This window comes from Peromyscus maniculatus, chromosome 1 (genome assembly GCF_049852395.1).
Source record: "Peromyscus maniculatus bairdii isolate BWxNUB_F1_BW_parent chromosome 1, HU_Pman_BW_mat_3.1, whole genome shotgun sequence".
NCBI lineage: Eukaryota > Metazoa > Chordata > Mammalia > Rodentia > Cricetidae > Peromyscus > Peromyscus maniculatus.
This window is the reverse complement of record NC_134852.1, coordinates 185850761-185876565: the sequence shown is the minus strand read 5'-3', so window position 1 is coordinate 185876565 and position 25805 is coordinate 185850761. Positions and strand designations below refer to the sequence as shown.

The following is a 25805-nucleotide window of genomic DNA, read 5'->3' as shown; positions in this document are numbered from 1 at the left end:
GCAAATTTTTAGTCCTTGAAAGTTATTATTATAAACTATTTAGGATAATAAAGAAATACAGGTTAGTAATTAGTCACATATAACAAACTTGCAGTCATGTTAGGTACATTTTCAAGGTCAAACAGAAGTATATTTTAGATAGATAGATGGTCTTCAAACACTTCAAACTTCTACAGAATGGACATTTAAACGTTTGGTTAACATGGGGCTTTTCATGACAATGAGACATGTCTGTTCCTTGAAGCACCAATTTACTTCAGAGAAGATTATGGGCATTGAAGAAACTGAATGTGGAATTTGCTTTCAATGTGGCAAAACTAGCCATTTGGCCAAGAAACTGCTCTTGTCTTGACTGCTGACAGTCAGGACACAAAGGAAAAAGAGTGTCAAACTTTTCCAAAATAAGATGGGATAGTCCTTCAAAATTCCTGCTTCATAGATAAGTCGGCCAGACATTCTCCAGGACACACAGAAAAGTGACGTCTGAACTTTGCCAAAACAAGTTGGGACAGTCCTTCAAAATTCCTGCTTCACAGAAAAGTCTGTCAGATATTGCAGGACTGTAGGCTGAAGATGAATGCTCCAATGTTGCAGAGGAACCTTGGGGTGACTGTCCAAGCAACCAAATTTTATTGCCATTTCTATAGTTTTGGAATTTTTTGCTCCACACTTCCTGTTTAGTCAAGTAATATTATATCCCTTGGGGTATTTGATGGAGTTGAAGACTAGGTAATTATAGTTTTCCTTAATTATGATAAAAGGTAAATTAAATCTGAAACTTTGGACTCACAAAGATAAGATAAATAATGGAGCATTTTCTCTAAATTTGCCAACCATTAATGGACTGGATATTGTAAATGTAAGCCTTACTTGGTAATTGTTCTTATTGTATATACTTTTACTATGTTAAAGCTCAAATCCTTCTCTTTTTGTTTAGACAAAAGGGAGAAATGTTGTGGAATAAACTTTTTGTACACTGTGTAAAGATATATCACTCTGATTGGTTTAATAAAAAACTGAACAGTCAATAGTTAGGCAAGATTTCAAGGTATAGAGACTATTGGGAAGAAGAAGGTCAGAGACACCAGGATGAAGAACAAGCAGCCTGGACATTATAAAGTAAAGGTAACTGAGCTACAAAAAAAGAACATAGATTAAAAGATATGGGTTAAGTTGCTGGGTGGCAGTGGCACACCCTATAATCCCAGCACTCAGGAGGCAGAGACAGGCAGATCTCTGTGTGTTCAAGGCCAGCCTGGTCTATAGAGCGAGATCCAGGTCAGGCACCAAAACTACACAGAGAAACCCTGTCTCAAAAAAACAAGAAAAAAGAAAAAGTAAAAGAAAAAAATAGGGTTAAGTCATAAGAGCTAGTTAGAAAAAGCTAAGCTATTGCCTAAGCTTTCATAATTAATAATAAATCTCCAGGTCGTGATTTGGGAGCTGGCTGGTAGGACAGAGAAAGACTCATCACAGCAACCCCAAGAGTGAATACTGACAAGGAAAAGTCACTACATGGAACATTCACCAGAACAGATCATTTGGGTGACACAACTAAAAACATCTTTGAATTTTTAAAAATTGAAAAGCTTGGGCAGGAGAGGTAGCTCAGTGGTCATGAGCACTTACTGCTCTTGCAGAGGAGCTGAGTTTGTTTCTCAGCACTCACATCAGAAATTCAAAGATCAATTGTCATTAACGGTAAGCAACTATATGGCAACATTGATATCCTACAAAAAAAATGAGTGAGTTCATTGATGTGTATGGCTACCCAATACTGAATAATAAATAGAAATCTGAACAGGTCAATAACAGCTAACATTAAGGAATTGACAAGGAATGGCCTCTCATCAAAGAAAAGCTCATGACCAGTGGTTTCATTGGTGAATTCTACCAAGCATTTACAGAAGAGCTAATAGCAAACTTTCTAAAATTATTCAAACTGAAAAGGAAGAAGTTTTTCCAATTTCATTCTGTGGAGCCAATATTATCTTGATACCCAAACCAAACAAGGAAATAACAAAACCAAAAATTTACAGATAAATGAATATCCCAATGAATAGATGGAAATATCCTTAATACAGAACATAGTAAACCAAATACAACACATTGAAAAGATAGTTTATCCCAATTAAATGGAAAAAAAAGATGCAAGGGTGGTTCAAAATATGCAAATAAAAATCATGATATAATTGATCAATAGAATGAAAGACAAAAACAAAAATAGCAACAAAAACAAGCAAATAAATTAGTGGTCTGGTCAGGTGTCTCAGCAGGTGAGGGCACTTGTTGCTCAAGCCTGATGACCTGAATTTGATCCCTGGAACACATGTCGTATTGGAAGGAGAGAACCAACTCTACAGAGTTGTCCACAAACCAACCCACACACAGTTTATGTCATATATGCCCCTCCAATAATAAATTACAAAAACTTCAATAGATGCAGTACATTGAGAAGCTTGAACATCCTCTCATTATAAAAACTATAAACAATTGTTTTGATGTGTTCTTGGAGTCTGTTTGCCAGTATTTTATTGAGTAATTTTGCATCAATGTTCATGAGGGAGATTAGTCTGTAGTTCTCTTTCTTTGTTGCATCTTTGTTTGGCTTGTGAATCAGGGTAATTGTAGGCTCATAGAAGGAGTTTGGTAACCTTCCTTCTGTTTCTATTGTGTGGAACAATTTAAAGAGTATTGGTATTAACTCTTCTTTGAAGATCTGGTAGAATTCTGTGTTGAAACCATCTGGTCCTGGGCTTTTTTTGGTTGGGAGACTTTTAATGACTATTTCTATTTCTTCAGGGGTAATTGGTCTATCAGGAACAGAGTGCAAAAACAAGGAAAGAGATACCATGATAAATGAAGACTCCATGGGAACAGGAAGAAGCAGAGTGCTAGAGAGGTTCCCAGAAATCCAGAAAGATACCTCCACTGTAGACTACTGGCAATGGTCAAGAGAGTGCCTTAGCTGACCTATTCTGGTTATGGGATGGCCAAACACCCTAACTGTCATGATAGAACTCTCATCCAGTGACTTGTGGAAGCAGAAGCAGAGATCCACGGCCAAAGCCCAGGTGAAGCTCCAGGAGTCCAACTGGCAAGAGAGAATAGGGACTATACGAGCAAGAGATATCAAGACCATGATTGGAAAAAGCACATGGACAAATAGCCAAACTAGCGGAAACATATAAACTGTGAACCAATAACTGAGGAGCCCCCATGGATCTGGACCAGGCCCTCTGGATAAGTGAGACAGTTGATAAGCTTGAACTGTTTAGGAGGCCCCCAGGCAGTGAGACCAGGACCTGTCCTAGGTGCATGAGCTGGCTTTTTGGAACCTAGGGCCTATGCTGAGACACTTTGCTCAGCCTTGATGCAGGGAGGAGGGGACTGGACCTGCCTCAACTAAATCTACCAGGCTGGGCTGACTCTCCAGGGGAGACCTTGCCTTGGAGGAGGTGGGAATGGGGGGTGGATTGAGGGGGGGAAAGGCTAGGGGGTGGGAGGAGGAGGACAGGGGAATCCATGGCTGATATGTAAAATAACATTAATTATAAAATAAAAATATTTATAAAAAATATATAAACAAATTAGTATGAGAGAGGTGTATCCCAAACATAATCAAATATATACATAATAATCCCACAGCCAGTATCATCACAAATGGGGAAAGCTGCAAGCTCTCTAGGATCTGAAACAAGACAAAGTTGTCACACTCATCACAATATATAAACCAGGAGTGAAAGTCTTCACCAGAGCAATAAGGCAGAACAAAGAAACAAAGGGCATTGCCTACCTACTTACTATCTATCTTTATTTATTGATAAAGGTCTTTGATACATATATAAACTAGAACTCAAATTCATTATATAGCCAAAGTTGGCCTTCAATTCACCATTCCCCTGCTTCAGACTCCTGACTTTTGGGAGTTATAGATATACACTACTACACCTGATCTTGCCTACAATTTTGAAAGAAGAAATTCAACTTGTCACCATTTGCATGTGGTATTATCATACATATAGAAAATGCCAAAGACTACCCCAAAACTACTAGAACTAATAAATGAATTCAACAAAATTGTAGGATATAAAATCAGTATGTGGGTATCAGTAGCATTTTTACATACCAACAGAAAATTATCCAAAAAGGAAATAAAGAAAGCACTCCCATTTAGGATAACTATTAAAAAAACATATTTTGGAATAAATTAATCAGTAGCAAAACTTTCTACAACAAGAACCTTAAAATGGATGAAAGCAATAAAAACTAGACATGCCATGTGCACATACTAAAAGACCCTGTCAAAAATAGGTGAAATGCAATTCCTATCAAAATAAATGTCCTATCTTCATAGAATAAGAAACACGTCCTAAAATTCATATGGACACCCGAACAGGTAGAACAATATTGAGCAAAAAGAATGAAGTTGGAGACGCACTACCTGACTTAGTGATGTAACACAAAGCTGGATTGATAGAAATGTCATGGCACTGATATGAAAACAAATACACGCAGGCCAATGGAACAGAATGGAGAGACCAGAAACAAAGCCACATGTGACAGCCAAATGGGCTACAAACACACACTGGGAGAGCTGCAACCTCCTCAGTAAGTCCTGCTGCAAAGACTGGATGTGCACATGCAGAAAACTGAAGGTAGTCCTCTTCCTATACAGAAAAGTAAACTAAAAATGGACAACGTTCGCCAAACCTGAAATTCTCAGAAGAAAGTGTAGGAAAAGTGGTTTGGGATATTGAATTATCAAGAAATTTTTAATAAATAAGATCTCTGTGTCATTGGAAACAAAAGCAAAAGTGGTCAAATAGGATCTCGTAAAACTAGGAAGCTTCAGAACAGCCAAGGAAACAATGAATGGACACATGTCCATTACACATCAGATGTAAATTGTACATGTGTAGGGGTTGGTGTTCAAAATATGTAAGGGACTCAGGAGCACAAAAATCTGATTAGAAGTGGGAGATAGAATTAAATAGATGTTTCTCAAAAGAAGATGCATAAGCAATCTTCAAGTGTATGGAGAAGAAACACTCAGCCATCACCAGGGAAACAACAATACCATGGCGTGTTACTACACTCCAGTTAGAGAACCTTTCATCAAAACTACTACAGAAACAGGTACTTAAGATGTTGGCGAAAGGAACTGAATTTGGAACAGGAATAGGATTCCTCAGAAATATCAAGTAGAGTCTCACTTTAGCTGTGTTTGGGACGTGATGCTGAGGGATAGATGTTCTGTAGTTAGAGATCGTGGCACTAGATCAGAAGGCATCAGGACTAGTTCCCTGAGCAGGCTAAGATACCACACCATCATCAAACCTTTATGGAACCTTTGATCACATTTTACATCACCGAATGGTTTTAAAAATGCCACACATCTTTTCTTGATATCTGTGGAAACAGGGAGACTTCCAGTTCCTCCTGCTTTAAACCCAAGGATTTCACATACCTTGACAGCTTGCCTGGAAAGGGTGGTTAATTTTTTCATGGGACTTCTAGTGTATTTTACTGTGACCACTGGAGCGAGTGCAAAAAACAACTTAATCTTTTTAGCCAGTTCTGGATTTGTCGAGAATGCTATGAACGCTGCAGGGAAAGAAGACATTAGCTCACAAAAATTTCCAGTTATCTTTTCGTCACAAATCACTCTAATGGTAGCTATATTGAAAACAAAACAAAATGAAATTGTGAGTACTATTTATGGGGAGGAATTTTTAAATTTCTCAAAGGTAGCATGGGCTCTTTCTGTGGAGTGCAAGTGTGCTTGTATGGAGAGTGTTGAAGAGGAGAGTTAGTCACATTCTCTGGCGCATGTATATTAAACTCCAGAGACCACACTAGCTTGACCTTGGTGCAATATAAAACCAAGCTATCATCTTGGCTTCTAACTCATTAATTGTGAACGTTACCTCCTTTGTATCAACCCCAGTTTCTTTAATAAATAAATGAGGATGACAGAATCTTCAGATAATGACTGTTACATGTATATATGAGATTATGTAGGCATGTTCATATACGTATATAGTTTAATGTACATGGAACTATATACGTATATGTACATGCCTACATAATAAGTTTCATATACATTAAATTATTATATAGAAAAAATATAAAAATGAATCTTAAAGTGTTACTTGGTATTTTTACTATTTGGAAAATATTTCTAAATTTAATAATCTAATAAATCTGGATAATGTAGTCTCAAATATGTATTTTTTCAACAAGGGAGAACAGTGAGACACCCAAGGTTCCTGTGGCTCTATCATCATGCTCTCCAGCTTAACTCATCGCCTCCCTAGCAAGAGAAGCCACACAGATTGTAGTATATAATCAGTTTCATAATTCTATGCTTTTGCTTTAGTGTCATTCTTCAGACTGTGAGAGATTCAAGTGAAAAATGGGCTCCTGTTTATCTTTGTTTCCTCAGAATATAATCTGGGGTCTCATTGTTTGCCAAGAGCAAAAATAAAATCCTATCAACCTCCAAATTCAGTGTCAGGGATATATTTCCAGTGTCAGGGACAAATTTCTCATGGTCATCTTTGCTTTATTTCCTGTTAAGAAACTACCTAGAGGAAATGGTTTCTCAAAGTCCCGAAACTAGAGACTACAGAGAAAAACGAACCATCAGAAAGAAAGATAGAAACAAACAACCTGACCCCTCCCACAAACACAGAAGAAAATCTTTCACATTGTCTGATTGCATCTGCCCCAAACACACCTATAGTGGTACCCTGTGAGTGGCCCACATAGAAGAGCTCCTTCTGTCCACTTTTCTCCAAGATTAGATTTATTGTGGCTGGAAGATCATATTTAGCCATCTCATCCAAACTGCCAAAGAGAAGGAATTAGAAAAGACAAGTGGTTCTTAGACCATCAGTATTTGTAAGTATTCCTTGTAGACCTAGATACTCAGCTTTGGACATGAGATGAGATTGAGAACAGTGTGTGTCTGGACAAATTTTCAGGTTGCTGTCTTCACATCTTTGCTGCAATGAGACCACTGTCAGGAAACTGGAATAAAAAGGTTCTGATTTGAAAGCCTACTGATAATTTTTCTATGGGACTGTCATAGTCTGTTCATCCCTGAGAAGATTTAGGAAATGTCAACTGACTTCCAGAAAGAATGCAGAAATGAGGCTGTGGAACCAGTGGCCTAAGTGATCTTGGTGGCATGGTTCTTAGCTCCCCAGGAAGTGCAAAGCCTTGCCCCTGTGACTAATATGTCAGGCTCCAGGAACAACTCTCTGCTACTAAGCCGCATTGTGATAAGGACACACATACACTTGTTCCTCCTGCCACCCCCATGTCGGTCACATCAGGAAGGAAATGGGGCATTAGGAACAAGCAGTGATGCACTAACTGGAGCATTTCTTTTTGAGACAGAAGAAAGCCTGAGTGGGGGAGGAAATTCTAGGTTCCTTCTAGTAGATTCCATTGGGTGTGCTGGACAGAGACGGGGAAACCAAGAAGAACTTATGCTTGTAAGTGAGTTAAACACTTTTTCAGGAACAGGTTTTTCTTACCTGAAGGCCCAATATTGAGGTGACTCAGGGGACAATCTCAGGTGTTTTCTGGACCAGGTGTTTCCTCGGCTGTTCCCCAACCACACGTCATAACCACTATCAGCCAGAAGAAAAGCCAAGCTGTTGTTGGGCAAGTTGCAAATCCAGTTGCTGGCAGATGCAACTAATCCATGCTGCAGATACACAGCTGCCTTCGGAGCTGAAAAACAGACAACCACAGTTGCTTGCTCGGCTCACTCAGCCTGCTTGCAAGCTCTGCTTTCTGATTGCTTCACACATAAGCATGGTTAAGAGATGCAATTTTGTGTCAGGAAAGCCTAGGGTCCAGTCTTTTAGGGACTCTTGGATGTGTGACTAAGTCCTACTTTCCTCATGTATAAGGTGAAGAATATAAATAATGTATGATGTCACCTAGGTGTTTGTTAGCGCCATCTTCTGGCCTCCACAGGACCAGGCACACATGATGCATGGGCAAAAATGAAGGCAGAATGTTCATATACAAAAATAAAATAAATCTAATCAGAAGAAGCATCTTCTTGAAACTTCTAGGCTTTCCTGAAATAATTCAAATGATAAAGTTGCCAGGTGTTCAGCAAATATTCAACAAATGACAACTTTCTTATCATTGAAAGCAGCAAAGTGTTTCTCCCAAATGGATCGTTATTGTTTCCTACACACAGCAGAGAGCTGAAAAGGCTCTGTGATGTTGTGAGAGGACAGGGTGAGTAGGATCAAACTTGTTTAAAAGAATTTAAATCACACTGCTTTGTATGGGGATGGGATTATACATTAGTTAGTCTCAATGGCCATGTATTATAATGGAAGATATTATGCCCAAACCAGGATTTGAATATCATTAAAGCTAAGAAAAGTTTTCAGGCTACACAGATTTTGCAGGCAAACTGATAGATCTTGGCGACTGACTGCATTTAGGATGTCAGTGAGATGACTACATCAAGGATGATTCATGGATTTCTAAACTCTAGAGCTACTATTAGGAAGAGAATACATTTCCTTTTACTTATTTATGTAGTTGGAGAGACAAAGACATGGAGAAAGGGAAAGACCAAATAAACAGTGTATATAAAAATGGCAAAATATTTTTAAAAGTTGTGCAAATTAAGTAGAGGTGGTGTGCCTTTCCTTCTCTAATAGCAAGGAACACAACCTTCTGCAGAGAGGAAGCTTCCCTACTGCTACCAGGACACCTAGGTATTTCTCTTTCAGGCATTTTGACTTCAAAGCAAAGTAAATTGTACCTGTTTTCCTTGAACATCCTTTGCCATGAGGAATCCGGTAAGTTCCAAGGATATAACCATCCTCTGTTACAACATCATACTTTTCATAAGGATAGCCCCAGTAAGAAATAAGTTGACTCTGAAAGGGAGGAAGGAAAATACATACCTGTAATTCAGTTGCTTTTTTTATGTGTGTAGACATTGCAATATCCTTCAACTATCAATCTACTTTCACCAACCTATGTGTCAGGCAACAGCAAAGAGCAGGAAAAATTATGACAACTTGGGAAATATTTCAGGAAGGGACTGAATGCAAAAGGGTAACATAAGGATGGAGTGACTCCACATTTAGCATCTTCAGGATGCTGTCTAAATATGCTGTGGGCTTAGTGTTACTAACCCCGGTAGTTGATTCTTAAGATGTTTTGGCGACAAGAAATATAAATAGTTGCCTAATGAGAGAGACAACAGGAGATTGGGAGGTATCTTGTGTCTAATGATAAGTGAGCTCCTACCAATTTGGCTCCAAAGAGATATGAAAGGAAGTGATTATTAGGATCCAGGAAGGGAAAGAGAAGGACCACATCAAGGAAGATGACTGCCAAGGTAACTTTGCAAGATAGTGCAAGGGCAATTGAAAATAAAAACAAGAAACCCAACACTTGATCTCACTCCTCTCTTTCTGCTCCCTTGCTCAAGATTTCCATTGGCTAATTGGATGTAAAAATTACATTTGGGGGACCTTTAGACCTAGCCTTTATAGGCCAACCTTTTGGGTAGAATGAAAAGTATAAAGGGACACAAAATGGGTTATAAGGGCCAGCAGAAACTACTCTATCCACAACCATGCACAGAGACAGAAATGAGTGTTATGGGGGAGACGTTTGCTCTACTTCATCAATCCTTTTAAGATGTCTTTGCAATAGAACTGTTAACATTTTAGAATTGAGAACACCGAAGATCAGGAAAATTAGTGATTTATCCAAGATAATATGTTAGGAAGAGAGAACTGTTCGATTAATGAGACAGTGGGCTTAGCTGCAAAGTCTCCACCTTCATCACAAGGTTCCACATTTGCTCCTGTGAGGCACACAGTACATGCTTAAGTTATGCTATTTCGTGTGATATACTGTGTACCCTAATAAATTCTTTGGCCTTAAAGGTACATAAACCAATCTTGGCCTATTGAATCCCAAAAGAATAAAACCATGAAGGTGGCATACACAAAGCCCCAGAAAGAATTCAAGGGTATGTGACAGGGGATCATCAAAATAAATCCTGAACCTCCTCTTCAGGAAACCACAACTTAAAAAAAAAAATTTAAAAGCCCCACCAGGATTGTTGCTCCAATGTGAGTTGGAGCTTTCAATTCTAGGAAAGCTAGTATTGGTGAGCACTAAAACAGAAAGTCCCAATTTAGTCATTAGAGAAACTCTTGATACACAAATTATACCTAAAACAGTGAGAAATTAGTAATTTCTTATCTTAGTGTTATTTTGTTTTTGTTTTCTCAATGAATGACTTACAATGTTCATATTGGCTTCTGGATTTGTGATGCTCCCTTGCTGATAGCCATGTACGGGTCCAGGAAGAAGCAAACACCATGCTGCTGCTAAAAGCCACCACATTTTGGAGTCTGCCTGGGAAAGGAATTATTAATGCATTTGTCATCAAGGAGAAATCTTGCAAAAGGAAAATTGGTGTTATTTTTTTTATAGCACTGATGAGGAGCAGAGCAGAAACATAAACTTTTAGGCTATATTTTAACAGGCAATACATTGCGTTATTAAGGATTCATTTCAAGAACATCCTTAAATAGTGACCTTAGAATTAAAAAGGAGGAATTAGGGGGAAAAGGATGGGAAGGAAGGAAAAAACTGTAAGGAAACCACTCAAGGATGTAACTGGATAAGATAAATGATGGATAATTGCACAAAAAATGTATTGGCTAATATGTGACTCACAGAACATTAGCTATTTTTAGGAATTATGTAAATTTTTATGGAGTCTTGTGACATGCATCTCTACCACTGAGTTCTAATTCTAGACCCTTAAGATTGTACTTCCCCCCCATTTTCCTGAACATATCCGTAAGCCTTGACAAAATCAATATGGAGATGTTTGTCAATAGCTTTCACACATTTAAAACATTTTAATCTTTCACTCAGTAATTTTATTTACAAAATTAGAACTAAAAAAAGATAAAGTATATATGTACCATGCATTAAATATTCTATATGTTGTATCTAATATGGTATAATTATATAACATACATTAATAAAATCAATTATTAATGAAAAAGAAACAAATTATTCAGCCATAAAATATAATGTTTAAAATTCAATTTAAAGTGGGTTGAAGACCTTACTGTAAGTTCTGAAACTTTGAAACTGCTAGAAGGAAACACTTCAAGATAAAGGAATTGGCAAGAAATTTCAAAAAAAAAAAAAAAAAAAAGCTTCAATTTCCAGCAAGTATTGAGAAATGAGATTACAGGAAGTTAAAATTCTTCTAAATAGCCAAGGAAATAGAGGAGAAGGACAGTTACAGAATGGGAGGAAATCTCTGCCAGCTTTATACCCAACAAGGGATTAGCATCCAGAGTACATAAGGAACTCAGAAAGTAAACAGCAACCTGTCCCAAATAATTCAATAAATGAACAAATGAACTGATCAGAAAATTCTCCAGAAGAAGCCAGTACACACATGAAAAAATGCTGACTATCCTTAGCCGTTAAGGAAGCAAAAGTCAAAACTGCACATAGATTCCACACTACCTGAGCCCAAACGCTACCACCAACCAAACAAGTGACAGCAAAGCTGGAGAGGATTCGGGGAAAGGGAACTCGATGGGCAATCCATTAGTGTAGCCATCATGAGGTTCATGTGGAGATTCCTTAAAAAACCAAAACCAGAACCACCACAGGGCGCCAGTGAGATGGCTTAGCACCAAGCTTGACAGCCTGAGGCCCATCCCTGGGGTCACTCACAGGAGTGTAGGTGGAGGTTGCCTACAGGACCACGGGCCATTTATAAGCAGCTGCACCACCAAAGATGGCTCTCCCTGGCAGCCACTAACCACCTGTATTTAGAAATGTGTGGAACCTCTTGATCTTGTATATTGACTTCTGAGCTGATTGTGATCCTCTCCTTCACCCCTTTATATCTCCCCTGACAAGTCCCTTGTCCATGACCTCTTGAGCCCCCCTGGCAGTCTGTGTGGCTCTCAAGCAGAGCCTCCTGGGCTTTCCTTAACTCCGTGTGTCCCTCCTTCTAAGCCCTTTATGCACCACCTCCTGAACTTTGTTTTTCTTTCCCTTTCACAAGGGAATGTTAGGGGCCCAGGCTTATGAGGGTCAATGGTTGGAACTAAAGCTGCTCTAAATTGAAGAGAATAATGGCCATGACAGATAACAGAGTTACACACACACACACACACACACACACACACACACACACACACACCATATATAACTTGATTAGATTGCCACATGTGTACACCTTAAACCTGATTTACTCGATAATCATAACTTACAGTGTTAAAGCCAGTGAAGTCCCACAATTAAGGTATTGTCTAATTTTGTTTAATCTATTTTTCTACAATTTTGTTTGTCCTTAACATTTTATTATTTAAATAGTACCGCTTAATCATACTATAACAAATTTTATAAGGAATAGAGATGGAAAAAAAAGCTAGTTTAGTATTTCTTTCTTATCAATTCATCATCTTTAAATGTGTCTGTGTAATGAAGGAAATGATAAAATGAAGTATGGATTTCCAAATCAGAACTCCATCTTTCACAGTTTCCTTTAAGTAGAGACGCTGATCACTGTGGAGACAGCTGCTTACAGTCCTACTTGAATTTGATTGGGAAAAAAATCAGGAATTTTACTTCTTGTAAAACCCTCCCACTGCCCAAAAATATCCTGTCTTTAATAAAGGCCATTTATTTTCTCCTTTATCTGCTACAGCCAGGGGATGAAGAAACTTCCAACAGAGTCATAGCTTCCTGTATTTTTGGTTTCATCCTGTTAAATATTTTACATAAATGCTGGTGGAGTATCATAGGCAGCTATTATAACAATACATTTAATACTGACAGAGATATATATAGATGGTGGAACTGAGGACCTTCCCTTTAAAAAAAAAAAAAGAAACAATAGAGACTCTGTGTCTTATCGCCCCATGATAGGAACTGCTGGGCTTATTAACCAGACATTTAAGCAGAGCTTACGAGGAAGCTTGAATAACATTCTTGGCTAATTTACACCCTGATTTCACATGAGGGAACTCTCAGATTGTTCAGAAGTAGAGGTGAGACTGTGAGAATGTACACTGTGACTGAAGCCTGCAGGAAGCTGAAGAATGTCTTAGTTTGGAAAGCACACCAAGACTGGTCTCTACATATGGCTCTCTGATGACTCTGCTTTCTCATTGGCAAAGGAAGCTAATGATGAATTCTACATGCAAAGTTCTGGGTTTAAGTTCTGGTTCTTTTTATCAGTGGTTATGGCAGCCTATAAAGTTTAGGTTCCAGACTCTTAACTGCAGAGAGAAGGAGCGGCCCTTAGACATAGTTTCTGTGTTCCAAGTCCTTCCCAGTGTTCACTTCAAGTACATACCTAAGATAGGATGTGTTGCTTTTCTCTGTTGCTATTAGCTATGGGACACACGACTCTTCCTAGTTTGTGTCATCAGGATCATAACTAACACCTACAAGCAGATTTAGCTTAAGATAATACATCCTGATGTAATACAGAGATGACAAACAATATCTACAAACACTGAACAATGCTTGGCTCTCAACAAGTTGTCACTATTATTCTATGACTTGGTGACTCTTTCAGATGTGGGTATCATGGCTCTCAACTACTTCATTAGCTCTTCAGCAAGTATCACCTTCCATACCAGTCTGGTTTTCTTTTCTGCTACTATGACAAACAACAGGATCAAAAGCAACTTAGGGGAGTTGAAAATATATTCTGGCTTATACTTCCAGGTCACATTCCATCATTGAGGGATTCAGGGAAGGACTCCTGAACTCAAGCAGGAGTTTAAAAAAGAAACCACAGAAGAATGTTTCTTGCTGGTTTATTCAGTCTCATGCTTAGCTAGTTTTTTTTTTTTTTTAATGCTGCCCAGCATTACCTACTCAGGGAATAATGCCATTCACAGTGGGCTAGATTCTCTCACCTCAATTAACAATAAAGGCAATCCCCTACATACATGCTGTCTTGCTTAGTTTTTTGTCAGTTTAACAAAAGCTGAAATCATTTGGGAGGAGGAATCTCAATTGAAATAAATGTCTTCATCAGATTTCCTGTAGGCAATTCCATAAAGAATTTTTTTCTAATTCATGATTGACAGGAGAAGGTCCAGCTTACTGGGGGTAGGTGCTGTTCCTGGCCAAGTGGTTCTGGGAGGTATAAAAATGTAGGCTAGACCCTCATGCATAGGCAAGTCACTGGGCATGGGCTTTGAGGTTTCAAAAAGCCAGTGCAATTTCCCCCTTCCCCTCTTGACCTCCCTTTCTTGTGGTTGTGTCTCAAGATGTAAGCTCTTAACTACTGCTCCAGCCCCATATCTACCTGTTTGCTGCTATGCTCCCAGCAATGATGGTCATGGGTTCATGCTTTGAGATTGTAAGCCTCAATGAACTTCTTAATTTAAAAAAATGTAGGCTAAAGAAGCTATGGAAAGCAAGCCAGTTAGCTGTATTCCTGATGCCTCTGTTGAAGCTTATGTCCCCAAGTGCCTTGCCTTGAGTTCTTGTCCTGACTTCTCTCAGTGATGGAGAATTACAACTTGGGAGCTGTAAGATAAAATAAACCCTTTCCTTTCCCAAATTGTTTTTGCTTATGGTCTTTATCACAGCAACAGAATGCAAAGTAGGAGAATACACCAACAGAGGCCAGTGTGACCTGGGAAATCCCTCAGTTGAGACTTCCTTCATAAGACTCTAGGCTGTGCCAAGGTGACACCTAATGTTACCAGAATAGACACTTTACCTGTAGGTGTAATGTTATCTTTTGCGCCTCTAGCATTATTCTTACTAAGTATTGCACAACTCTTCCAACTGAATTGAGAAAAGCAACTGAACTGCATATTTTGTACCATTACCACTTTTCCCAACAGGATAACAAAGAGAATTAAGAATTTCTATGTTCTTATTACTTCTAGCAATAATTTTCATTTTGACTATATGGAAAATCTTGCCTATTTAAGCTATAATTTTATACATAGATTGAGCTAAGTTATTATAATTATTATTTTCCCAGAGCTAATAAATGTCATTGTCGCATTTGGACAAGATTCATCACCTTTCACTGAGTCTTACCCATAAAATGATGCTCAAGATATTAACTGATGTTAGACTGAGTACAGTGCAACACATTAGATGTTGAAAACAGGAACACGTTTGTTGTAACAGGTTTGAGCATAAAATCATCAGTGACAAACCCGAAAGGGATAGGGCTCAGAAATATGAAAACATGCTTTGTATCCAGGTCATTAAAACAGGCATTGTGAGCATACCCAAGTACACGCAAGTCAGATGTATGTATGACACCTTCATAGCCCAAGACAGTTGAGAAAATTGAAAATTGCGTATATGTAAAAGGAAACAAAAAACAATTAAATTTTCCTAGTCAGTGATGACTTACATCCCTCCCCTCCATCCCTCTTGCCTGTCCACCTGTCCTTCCTTCCTTCTTTTCTTTCTCAACTTTTCTTCCTTTTTTGAGGCAAAAGCTAACTGTACAGCCCCAGCTAGCCTGGAACTCGCTATCTAGAGCAGCCTGGCCTCAAGCTTGAGATTTAGATTTTTACTGCCTCTGTCTGCTAAGGGTTTATATTGAAGGTGTGTGCCATTATTACTGATTAATATTTTCTTGATTGTTGAGGTAAGAAATGTAGAGATGAGAAGCCATTCCACATTTACCTGTCTCATCCCCAGGATAAGAGAGTGATTGAATGAGGGAGAAGCAAAGAAAGGAGAGGAAGGAAGGATGGAAGGGGGGAAAGAAGGGGGAAAGAAAGAAGGAAGAGGAAAATAGGAAGGAAGGAAGGAAGGAAGGAAGGAAGGAAGGAAGGAAGGAAGGAAGGAAGGAAGGAAGGAAGGAAGGAAGGAGGAAGAGGAAAGAAAAAATGAAGGAGGGAGGAAGGAAGGAGGGAGAGAGAGGAAAGAAAAGAATGGAGGGAGGAAGGAAGGAGGGAGAGAGAGGAAGGAAAAGATGGAGAGAGAAAGGAAAGAGTAGGAAGGAAAGATTGGTTGTTGTATTAAAACAACAGAAGTCTAGAGTGCCCAAATGCTGTTTTCTTTTCGGTTATTGGCTTAATTGTCTACATTTTAGTGATTTCCAAATTTAGCTCTTGGTAAATAATGTTCCAATGAGACACAAAGACCCTTGAATTATCCATTTCTATGTATTTCCTAGGCAATATTAGCAGAAATCACATGACCATAATGAATTAAGTTAATTTTCAGCAGATCAAACTGCATCATCTTTTTCCTAACTGCATGCAATATGGGAAATAAACTAGCCAAGAACTTAGTATAATTTGACAGGTACCATAATGACATCCTAGCCTAGAGAGAAAGTAATAATAATCAAAGATTATAAAATACAAATTGTTAAATAAAGTTAAAAGCAAAGACCAATGACCTGCTTTAAATAAGCAACATAGTCTAAATACAAGGGTAATTGGATTGAAAGTAAAAGGCATAAAGTACACCACATCAACAGTAACCCTGAGGAGTGGGTGTGTTTACATCAGACAAAGCAGACTTCTAGACAGAGTGTTGTTAGAGATATGTCATCATGTTAGTCTGTACGGAAGACAAAAGCTAATTCATCAGCAGGACAGAGAAACCCTATATATAGGCATCTAATAAAAAGACATTCAGAAGACATGAAGTCTGACATAGCTAAAGGCATCTGCTTGTCAGTGTCTTACCTTCTTCCTACCTTGAACCAAAGCACAGAAACCAAAATCCTTCTTGCCTATGGCAGACAATAGAGATGAGAAGTCCTCTGTGAAACAGGGCATAAAGGCAAGAAAGCCTACTTTGTCCACGTCCCTCCTTTGCTGATGATTATCCCAGAGAAGTCCTATTGTACACCTGGAAGGAAGGAATGCAGGACAGAGGCCAAGAGGAATATTTATAAAGGCTTTTCTGGGGCTCCCCTCCTTAGTCTGTTACATCATGCCCTGTGTCCAAGCGCCTTTCTGCATAGATGTCTATTTACCATCAAATTTGGACACATAAATAATTTCCCCTTAGTACTGAGCTCTTCATATTTTTACTGTAAAACACATTTTAATATTTATTTGTAAATGCCAAGGGGCATGTGTGGAGGTCAGAGGACAGCTTGTGGCAGTTGTTCTTTCTTGGCACTATGTGGGATGCAAGGATTTAGCTGAGATGGCCTAACTTGGCCTCAAGCCCCTCTACCTACTGCACCACCTCACTGGCCTTTGGGGTGTTCATTTCTGTGCCACAAAATTTTTATGAAATCAATCCGTATGCCTTTCTGTTGTCAGCTTGCCCCATATCATAAGGTCCAACACCCTTATTAGGAGACTAAGGAAAGATGTCACATGTTTCCAGTCCCTAAAGTTTCTTGGGTCCAACTGAGAGGGGCTGAGACACATGACTGCTTCAGAGTCTTAGGTGAAATCCTGAGACAAAAGGCAAAGCTTAGCAGGGAAAACAGAGTTTTACTCGTTTTATTTTTTTCAAGTCAAGGTCTTGCCTCTGCCTGTAGTGTTTCATCAAGAAGTGCAAGTAATTTTCCTTCTTTTCTTTCTCCCCAAATTCACACAATCAGAAGAAAGTTATTGCACACCAGCTTTTGGCTTGTGATCACCTTGGTGATATTTTTGGTATGCAAATCAAAGTATTTTAGTGTTCTGATTCATTCATTCCCAGAGATGGTCATTATTTTCCTTTTCTCGGTTTTCTGCTATTTGTCCCAAAGAGGAGAATCATGGAGCAAGAACACAGACACAGAACTTTATATACTTCATGGTAATGTCAGTAGCAAGGTCACAGTTTTTACCAGATGAGAGTGTACTTGCCTAACTTCCTCTTTATTACACTATTGTGTGATACAGGAAAATTACTCTGAGCTACAAAAACATCTGAAATGCTCTAAGAAATGAGATAATTCTCAAAATTGACCTTGGGAAAGAAAAAGATTTCTGTATAATTATTAAAATTATTTTTCAGTGGCAATTACTCTGCAAATCAGGCTCCACTTTAACAGAAACATTGAAAGGAGATCTACTCAACTAGTTAGCAGGCAGATCATTAAAAAGAATTTTTCTGTCTTCTTCTTCTTCCCTCTGTCTTTCTTCCTTCTTTTTTTTGTATTTCTATCACAGCCCAGGCTTCGCAAACTCACCACACCCAGCATGCAAGTACTTCTTACTGACACATCACTAAGGCCACAGATTCAGAAAGAGTTCCAGCAAGTAAATGGCACTGTTTGAGCATAGCTTTGCACCACTTACATGTATTCTGAAAACAGAAAAGATTTAATAAAGAATTTTGTTCCATTGAGAAAGATGCAGGTCGAAACCTTCCATTAAATTTCCATCCTTTTAATTAAAGTGATTTTTTCCCAGCAGAAGATATGAGGTATCAAATTACCATCTTCTGCTTCACTGAAAATATTGTGCAGCTATTTAACTTTAAACTGCTAAGATATACAATGCACCATAGTATGTATCCTAAGCAGCTATTTAAAATTATGATAAAAAGTTTTATGTCATCCTAAAAACTAGGCAAGCACTTACACTTTTGAAAATTTTACTTCAGGTTAAAAAGCAAAAACAAATTTTAAGAAGATATTGCAAATATTTATTAATAAAATTTCATTATTTTAAATGTCAAAGGCAAATAAATAAAAGGATAAGATTGTAAAAAAGACTGATGTAACCACTCTAAAATGATGATAAATATATTTGGTTATTGAATATAATGATCTTTTCTCTTACACTAATTTAATTATTGGTTGTATATTTTTTAATGACTTTATTAGCTTGAGTTACTTTAAAAATAAAGCGTGGTTTAAGATAATTGGATGTCAATGTAAAAACATAAATTCATTTAAAATGAATGTCCCCTGAAGCTCTACGTGTGTGTGTGTGTGTGTGTGTGTGTGTGTGTGTGTGTGTGTGTGGTGTGGTGTGTGTGTGTGTGTGTGTGTGTGTGTGTGTTGTTCTGACCCTGACCCAGGTCCCCATGACTGAGGGGATAAGCATCTTAGCATGTCCTCAACCCAATCCTCCATGTCTTATTAAAAATTAGAGTCTACGAGGTCTAGCACTTCCTCCTTGTAATATTCACTTCAGTACTTCCTTATACTATTTGTTTATTTATTTTTTGCAGCAATACAAATGTTTGAGTTTTCCAGATGTCTGTCTGTCTGTCTGCTGCTGAGAATGTTTGGAGGATATTAGTCTATTTTATAATTCATTCTTACCTCCAAGGCTTTGCATGTGGATCTGCAACTGCAAGGCTCAGAGGCAGATGACATTCTTCAGTGTCAGGTACAGTATCATGAACTGACTTTACACTCCTCAGCCTATAAAATGATTGAAAAGAAACAAAAAATATTGCAAAAGACGCTCCTTCATAAATGACAGGAAAATATTTCCAATTTTTATAAATGATGGGAAAGCAAGCCTTTACTCATTAGTAGACCCCACATTACCCTGTAGATCATTCTGTTAATATTCATGCTCAGGGCCATTAGAATAGCAATATAGAATTTACAAAAACTAAATATTTTAAAAATTACTCAAATATCTTTTCCTAAATCTCTACATGTACAACTCTAAGAAGACCCATTAAAATACTTACTACTACCTTTCACTGGGTAGAGACTTGCTATATTTCCTCTCACTGTGATTCTAAGAGAATGATACATGGAGTTGTTTCAAAGGGAAGATAAGCCAAAAATACCTAGAAAACTGTAATGTAACTCCCCCTCTGAAGTGGTTTTATTATTCACTCTCTGTCTCTGTCTGTCTGTCTCTCTCCATCTTGCTTTTCCTTTTATAAATTAATGGTTTCTATTAGCACTCACAGCAATGGGTTACATTATGATGTTTTTATAGTAATCTCCTATCTCTTGCTTAACCCAACAGACTCAAACATAGCACTCCTCACCCACACTTAAATTTATGCCCCTCCAAGGCTTCCCTTGTCTTGCTGACATACCATGACCCAGTCCTTTCAGATAGATGAACATTTATTACCAGATCTCAGCTCTTCTGTAGGTCAGTCTTCAAGTTCTAAGAGAGCTTCCGATTGATTCCAGTTCATTCCTGAGTTACCTATCAGTGAAACGCGCTCTGCTCTAAACAACCCAGAAGATGTTGCAACCAGAAATTTCCCAAGTAGAGGCAGATTAATTATGGCTTCAAATATGACAGATGCTGCCAGGACAATCTTGCTGGGTGAGTTATTAGTCAGTGGAGAAAAAGAGAGTGATGAGAGAACTAAAATGCCTGCTCCTGCCAAGCCAGACCTCAAAGTGCTGGGCCTCAAGGAAGAGGTGGGTGGACAGCTTCTCATCAGAATGTGCATTACCCACTCTGAAAATATTTTTCACTCAAGAAAGGCTCCCACAAATCTAGTCATACAAGTTTCTTTATCACATTCCCAATCCCCCTGTATCTCTGTTTATAGTACTTCCAATACGATTAGATTCCCAACTGTTTTGCTTTTTAAAAGTGTTAAGAAATACAGATAATGTGCTGTCTATTTTTTCTCTGCTGAAGAGATATTGCATGATTCAAGATCTCCAGTTAGCTCAAAGGAAAAAGATTTTGTTATATTCTTTAATAAGTCTCTTCCTTGTCAGTATGCCATTTCTGTGTCTGTACTAGTTGGAGGCTTGGCGTTGTAGAACCCGTTAGGAATTTTAGGACTGTAGATTGCTATTTTCAGCAGAGGCCTTGTATTATGAAAGGTTACAAATATGCAGGTCTGTGTTGGTTGAATTTATACAACTGAACTTCTCAAGTTATTAATAAAACCAGTTTTACATGCTTGAAAATCATTTGCATAGGAAGTCTTCGTGAGTAAATTTGTGAATTTTTATCATAATTAGGACATGTCTACATATACTCAGAACATGTAAGAATCTTGTAAACAATGCTTAACTGGGGCACTGCAGAGAAGATTCGGGGGTTAAGAGTGTGTAGTGCTCTTGCAGAGGACCAGGGTTTGGTCCCCAGTACTCATATCAGGAAGCTCCCAACAAACATGTAAGCCCAGCTCCAGGAGGTCTGACATTCTCTTCTGGCCTTCATAAGCAACTATACTCATGTCCCCTCACACATACAAGAGAAATGAAATAACTCTTCAAAAATACAACTTGCATTTTAGTCAGGCAGCTAGGATTTCCTTGGGGTTATAACAATTAATAGTTACATTGGATTCTACTTGATTATAACTTTTAGCTGAAATTGCTTTTGATTTAGTTGCATAATAGTTTCAGCCACTCAATGAGATTGATTTTTAGGTTTAGTTGGCTTATAAAAATCTTATAGCTCTGCACTCTTGATGTACAGTTCTACTTACAGAGTGATATGTCCTACTAACATTGTGTTTTGAATCTCTCCGATTGAAATAACCGGAAAGAGTTCCTGTGCTGACAACTCTGTGTTCCCCTTCCTCACAGCCACCTGGAGTGACAGTGTTTGTAAATAGCTCATATCGAATTCATTCAAGAAATTACAGACATTCTTTGGCAAAAGAAATGAAATAATAAGGAAAGTATTCTATAGTTGATCTTGAACTCTGTCACCAATGGTTTACTGTAGCACATACTTTGAATACTTAAACATTGTGGTCAGCAGCACCTATATATGGAGCCATTCTTTTATATAAGGGCTCTTTGTTGTCTGGTTGATTTTCCTCTTAGTTTAATTTTAACTTTTGTCCCTAATCCCAATTTCCACTCAATATCGTGAAATATGAACACCTCCCTTTAATGTATGCAGCATATACGGTTGGGAGCTGTGTGGCCTAGTTTTGTATCATCATATGAATGCTTGTCCAAGTTCTCCACAAGGCAAAGCCCATAGAGGTAGTCTCTCACTCATCAAGAACCAGTGACTATAGCACAGAATACTGCTGGGACCACACCGCCTGTATACTCTCTTCTCTCTTACAGTGTTGATGATTTTCCAGACAGTTTTAGCATCACTTTTTCAGTCACACATGGAACTGATGTGATCAATTCCAGTAACCCCACTTTTTTCTCAAATATTATCCCCTAAAATTCTTTGAAAACTGTTGCTTCTCAGGGTTCTTATCTGCAAATACCAGCTATCACTCCAGACCCTGGAAACTGTTCTGATTCAGCACTGACAGGATCAGAGGCAATAAAAGTTAATGGGCAGTTGAAGAAGTGCAAGCTAACTATGCAGGCAGCTTATGGCAGATCACCCCTATTTCTGTAAATATGCTTTCAGTTTTGAATGATACTGTTCTTCAGAATGTGTGCCTATGTTTATCACCTTTAGCTTTGTAAAGACAGGATGTGCCTGGCTCAATATTTAGCCAAACTAGCAAAATGGTGAAAGCTGTTTCTGGTTTAAAAGTTGTTTTGATGTAAAGGTTGGGAAAAAACATATTTGAATTTTTTTTTCTAATGAAAGTTAATGCTAGAGGGTGGGAAAAACATGCTAGTTTTTGAAGTGTTAATAGTGATGTCTTGAGCTATTTTGGCCAGCCACTTGTGTGAAACTCATCTGGTAGTTGGATACTTCTTCATGTCAATGCCCCTTCCCTGTCTCAGGACCTGAACCCAGGCTGCAGTGGGACTATGGCAATATACCCTTTTCATGTCATTTGACAAATGTAATCACATGGCCAACTTTTCTTCCTCTGCAAGATGACTGACTCTGTTGTTTCTGGGGCTCATTGCAAAATCCAAGGTATCTCCTTGTTGAGAATTATGTAAAACTTCCTAATGGTAACAGGAGATTTTCCTAAAGGGTGAAGTTTTTCTGAGTATATCACCATGGCTAACTGTGTGTCTTGTAAGTCCATAACACTAGCACCACCTCTGAGTACACAGAGAGTTTCAGCTTCCTCACATGGCTTGTAAATTAGTCGTTTCTCTTAGAATTCTACACATTCACCCTTTCACTATTTTATCCTTTGTTCACTTCATTCCCCACATTTCCTCACCATGATTCACACCTTTAGGGAATTCTGTGAGGATTTTTCAATAATATACATCTGGAAACAAGATGGGTTTGCCAAAGATCATATAGTTGCTAAATTCAACTACCTTCTACCATAGAGTTCTAGCATATGCAGTGTGTTTTCATCAACATACTGAGAGAACCCATTTCCCCATGTACTCAATTCACTACTTGTGATATGTAAAAAGTTATCACTATTTTGTCTTTTCTCTAATCATTTCATCTATGATTTAATTCATTGAACAGAAAGTCATCTCTGTTTACAAGTTGTCTTTTTATATTAAATGTAATTTGGGGATCCATATTTCTTTCACTTCCCTTCAACAGCATGCTGGTGGGGTAGGTGTTTTATCAAGGTTTCTATGATCAAAAGACATTTGGGCAGAGCAAGGAAAGTGTGGAAAAACCTCTGCTTTTGCCCATGTTGCTGATACAACAAGGTCATTGTATTTATTTAGCTGCTTGTGCTTTGGGTGTTGGGAGGTACTAAAGGATACATATCACTTAGAGTGGTTCAGATCTAGGTTCCCAGATTGCACACACATACAAAAAGTGCCTATAGTTATGAATCAGGAATTTGATGTTATTTTCTAAAGGTCAAATAATTTATATTTAATGAACTATCTTGGCTTGGTTAATTGGTTTGGCATACTCTTCCATGAAGTACATATTTTTGAGTTTATTGGTGGAGAGCTCTGTGTTGAATATCTCTTGAAAATGCATGTGCACAGATATTTCTGCTGTCTTGAAGATGTTGTATTGAAGATTATGGTTAAGAAGGAAATAAGATTCATGGACAAAGCAAGCATTACAGCTTATTCCCCATGATAATAAATGTAGCACTTCATCTAGGCATAGAAATTTTTCTAGAAGAGAGTCTTAAATATATGATATTTTATTGATTCCAAGATGTTTATGTTTATAAAATGTGTCATTATGTATTGTATGATTAGGAAAGAAAAATATCAATTATATTTGTAAGATATCATGCAATTTTAAGTCAATGGCATAGTCTGTTACAATGGTAGGGCCATAAATCCTGTAAAATGTGTTTTATGTTTTATATTTATAAAATGTGTCATTATGTATTTTATGATTAGGAAAGAAAAATATCAATTATATTTGTAAGATATCATCAATTATATAAAAGCTTTGATGTACAGAGCATAAATAGAATTTTAACATGTAATTTTAAGTCAGTTTTATAATCTGTTACAATGGTAGGACCATAAATCTTTATAAAATGTGTTTTATGATTCAAAATTATATGTTCACTAAAAAGTGATGTCACTTAGTGTTCTGTACCATAAGGATCTTACTCCTTTAGTTTTCTAGAGGATGTAATCTAAGAAACTACAATGGTTCAGAAGAGCGTCCTGAGACAGGCAACCCATTATCATAAATTGTCATCTATATCCTACATGATAGACATTGGACTCTCCAACATGCAGCTTAGGAGCTAAAAATTCAGGGACATTACAACTTGAAGGTAGAACTTTTTGAATTGCAACCGCATTTTGCCAAGAAATTTTGATTTGACCCACACATGTAAGTAAATAAGAAAGGTACACAAATAAAACACCAATGACAAATCATAAGTTTTTTGTAAACCATTTGATATATAGAATAATATCATTTACTAATGAAGAAGACAAGCCTACATACTGATTATATGGATGCGCTTATTTATTATTACATAAATGACTAAATCTTAGTTGTATACTTGATTCTTCATAATAGAGAGCATCTTCAAAATTTTTAATAATTGATCAATAGTTTAATTTTATAATTGTCAGTGATGACAACATTTTCATAAAAATGCATAACAGAAAATGGCATAACTATGTTTAGTGTAACCAGAAATTGCTGGAAATTTTGTCTGTATCCCAAGCTACAATTTACAATAATTTTAAAATAGATCTCATGTCAGTAACTAAAGATCAATTTTTTAAACCAAGCATTCTAATATAACACAACCCACAGACAAGTTTTATAGATACTGATATGCTGAAGACTGACAGTAGAAACATGCTGACTTTTCATTTTCTGTAATAAAGCAATGTGTTTCTGTGAGAATGGAAAGCTTTACATGTATAGTAAAGTTACTGCAGTTCACAGCATACAATGGTTTTGGGATTGGAGCCAAGGTGTTTTCAGTTGCATTCATTGGTGGTGTGGTTAATGGTATGCACAGTACCAGTGCACATGTGCATTCAGAACCAAAGCTACAGTGAGCTTGTGCAAGGCAACGCGAACCAGTACCACCAGAAATACCGCTGATTTGGAATTCATTTTAGCTCACTTCATGCTTAGTAAATTTTTTCTTGGAAAGGTTTCATGACTCTCACATTTAGTTGTACAACTTCTGCTGCCATATAAGGTTCGGTTTGGTCCCACAGCAATAACACATTCATGACCAACAGTGGAACACTTTTGACTTTGTTTACAGAGGTTTTTGGTGAATATTATCTGTACAGATGCTTCTCGGTGATAGTAAACTTTCTTGTGAAATGTAAATATCAATACTAACTTCAGAAGCAAAAGAAAGTATGAATAGATCTGAGAAAAATGTGAAAGGCAATAAAAGAATACGAATAAGATATCATTATATTTAAAAGAGGTATAGATTATAGTTCTATCAAGTCATGACTATTAAAGAGTATAAGAAGAATGATGTTTAAAAATATGTGTGTATATGAGCCTCCATGTGCTGAGATGAGCATATGGAGACCAAAGAACAATGGGACTTGCTTCTCTCCTCCCACCATTCTGTTCCTTGGATATAGC

The 25805-nt window shown here is 37.6% G+C and overlaps 1 protein-coding gene across 3 annotated transcripts in view; it reads right to left on the bottom strand.

Annotated features, from left to right (window-relative positions):
* Positions 1-20273, bottom strand: part of LOC102914652 (lipase member K) — a 33403-nt gene extending 13130 nt beyond the window's left edge. Inside the window, exons 1-8 of one of the 3 annotated variants that reach the window (XM_076562420.1) lie at positions 20055-20273; positions 19277-19378; positions 16743-16908; positions 10312-10425; positions 8807-8924; positions 7548-7746; positions 6743-6852; positions 5471-5607 (exon numbers count right to left, since the gene is read on the bottom strand). In XM_076562420.1, coding sequence (XP_076418535.1) covers positions 5471-5607; positions 6743-6852; positions 7548-7746; positions 8807-8924; positions 10312-10425; positions 16743-16835 — 771 coding nt within the window. In that variant the 5' untranslated portion in view covers positions 16836-16908; positions 19277-19378; positions 20055-20273. Of the gene's footprint in view, positions 1-5470; positions 5608-6742; positions 6853-7547; positions 7747-8806; positions 8925-10311; positions 10426-16742; positions 16909-19276; positions 19379-20016 lie in introns of all 3 variants that reach the window. The other 2 variants (XM_076562415.1, XM_006984019.3) reach the window with 2 other exon arrangements.
* Between the last annotated feature and the right edge of the window lie 5532 nt (positions 20274-25805).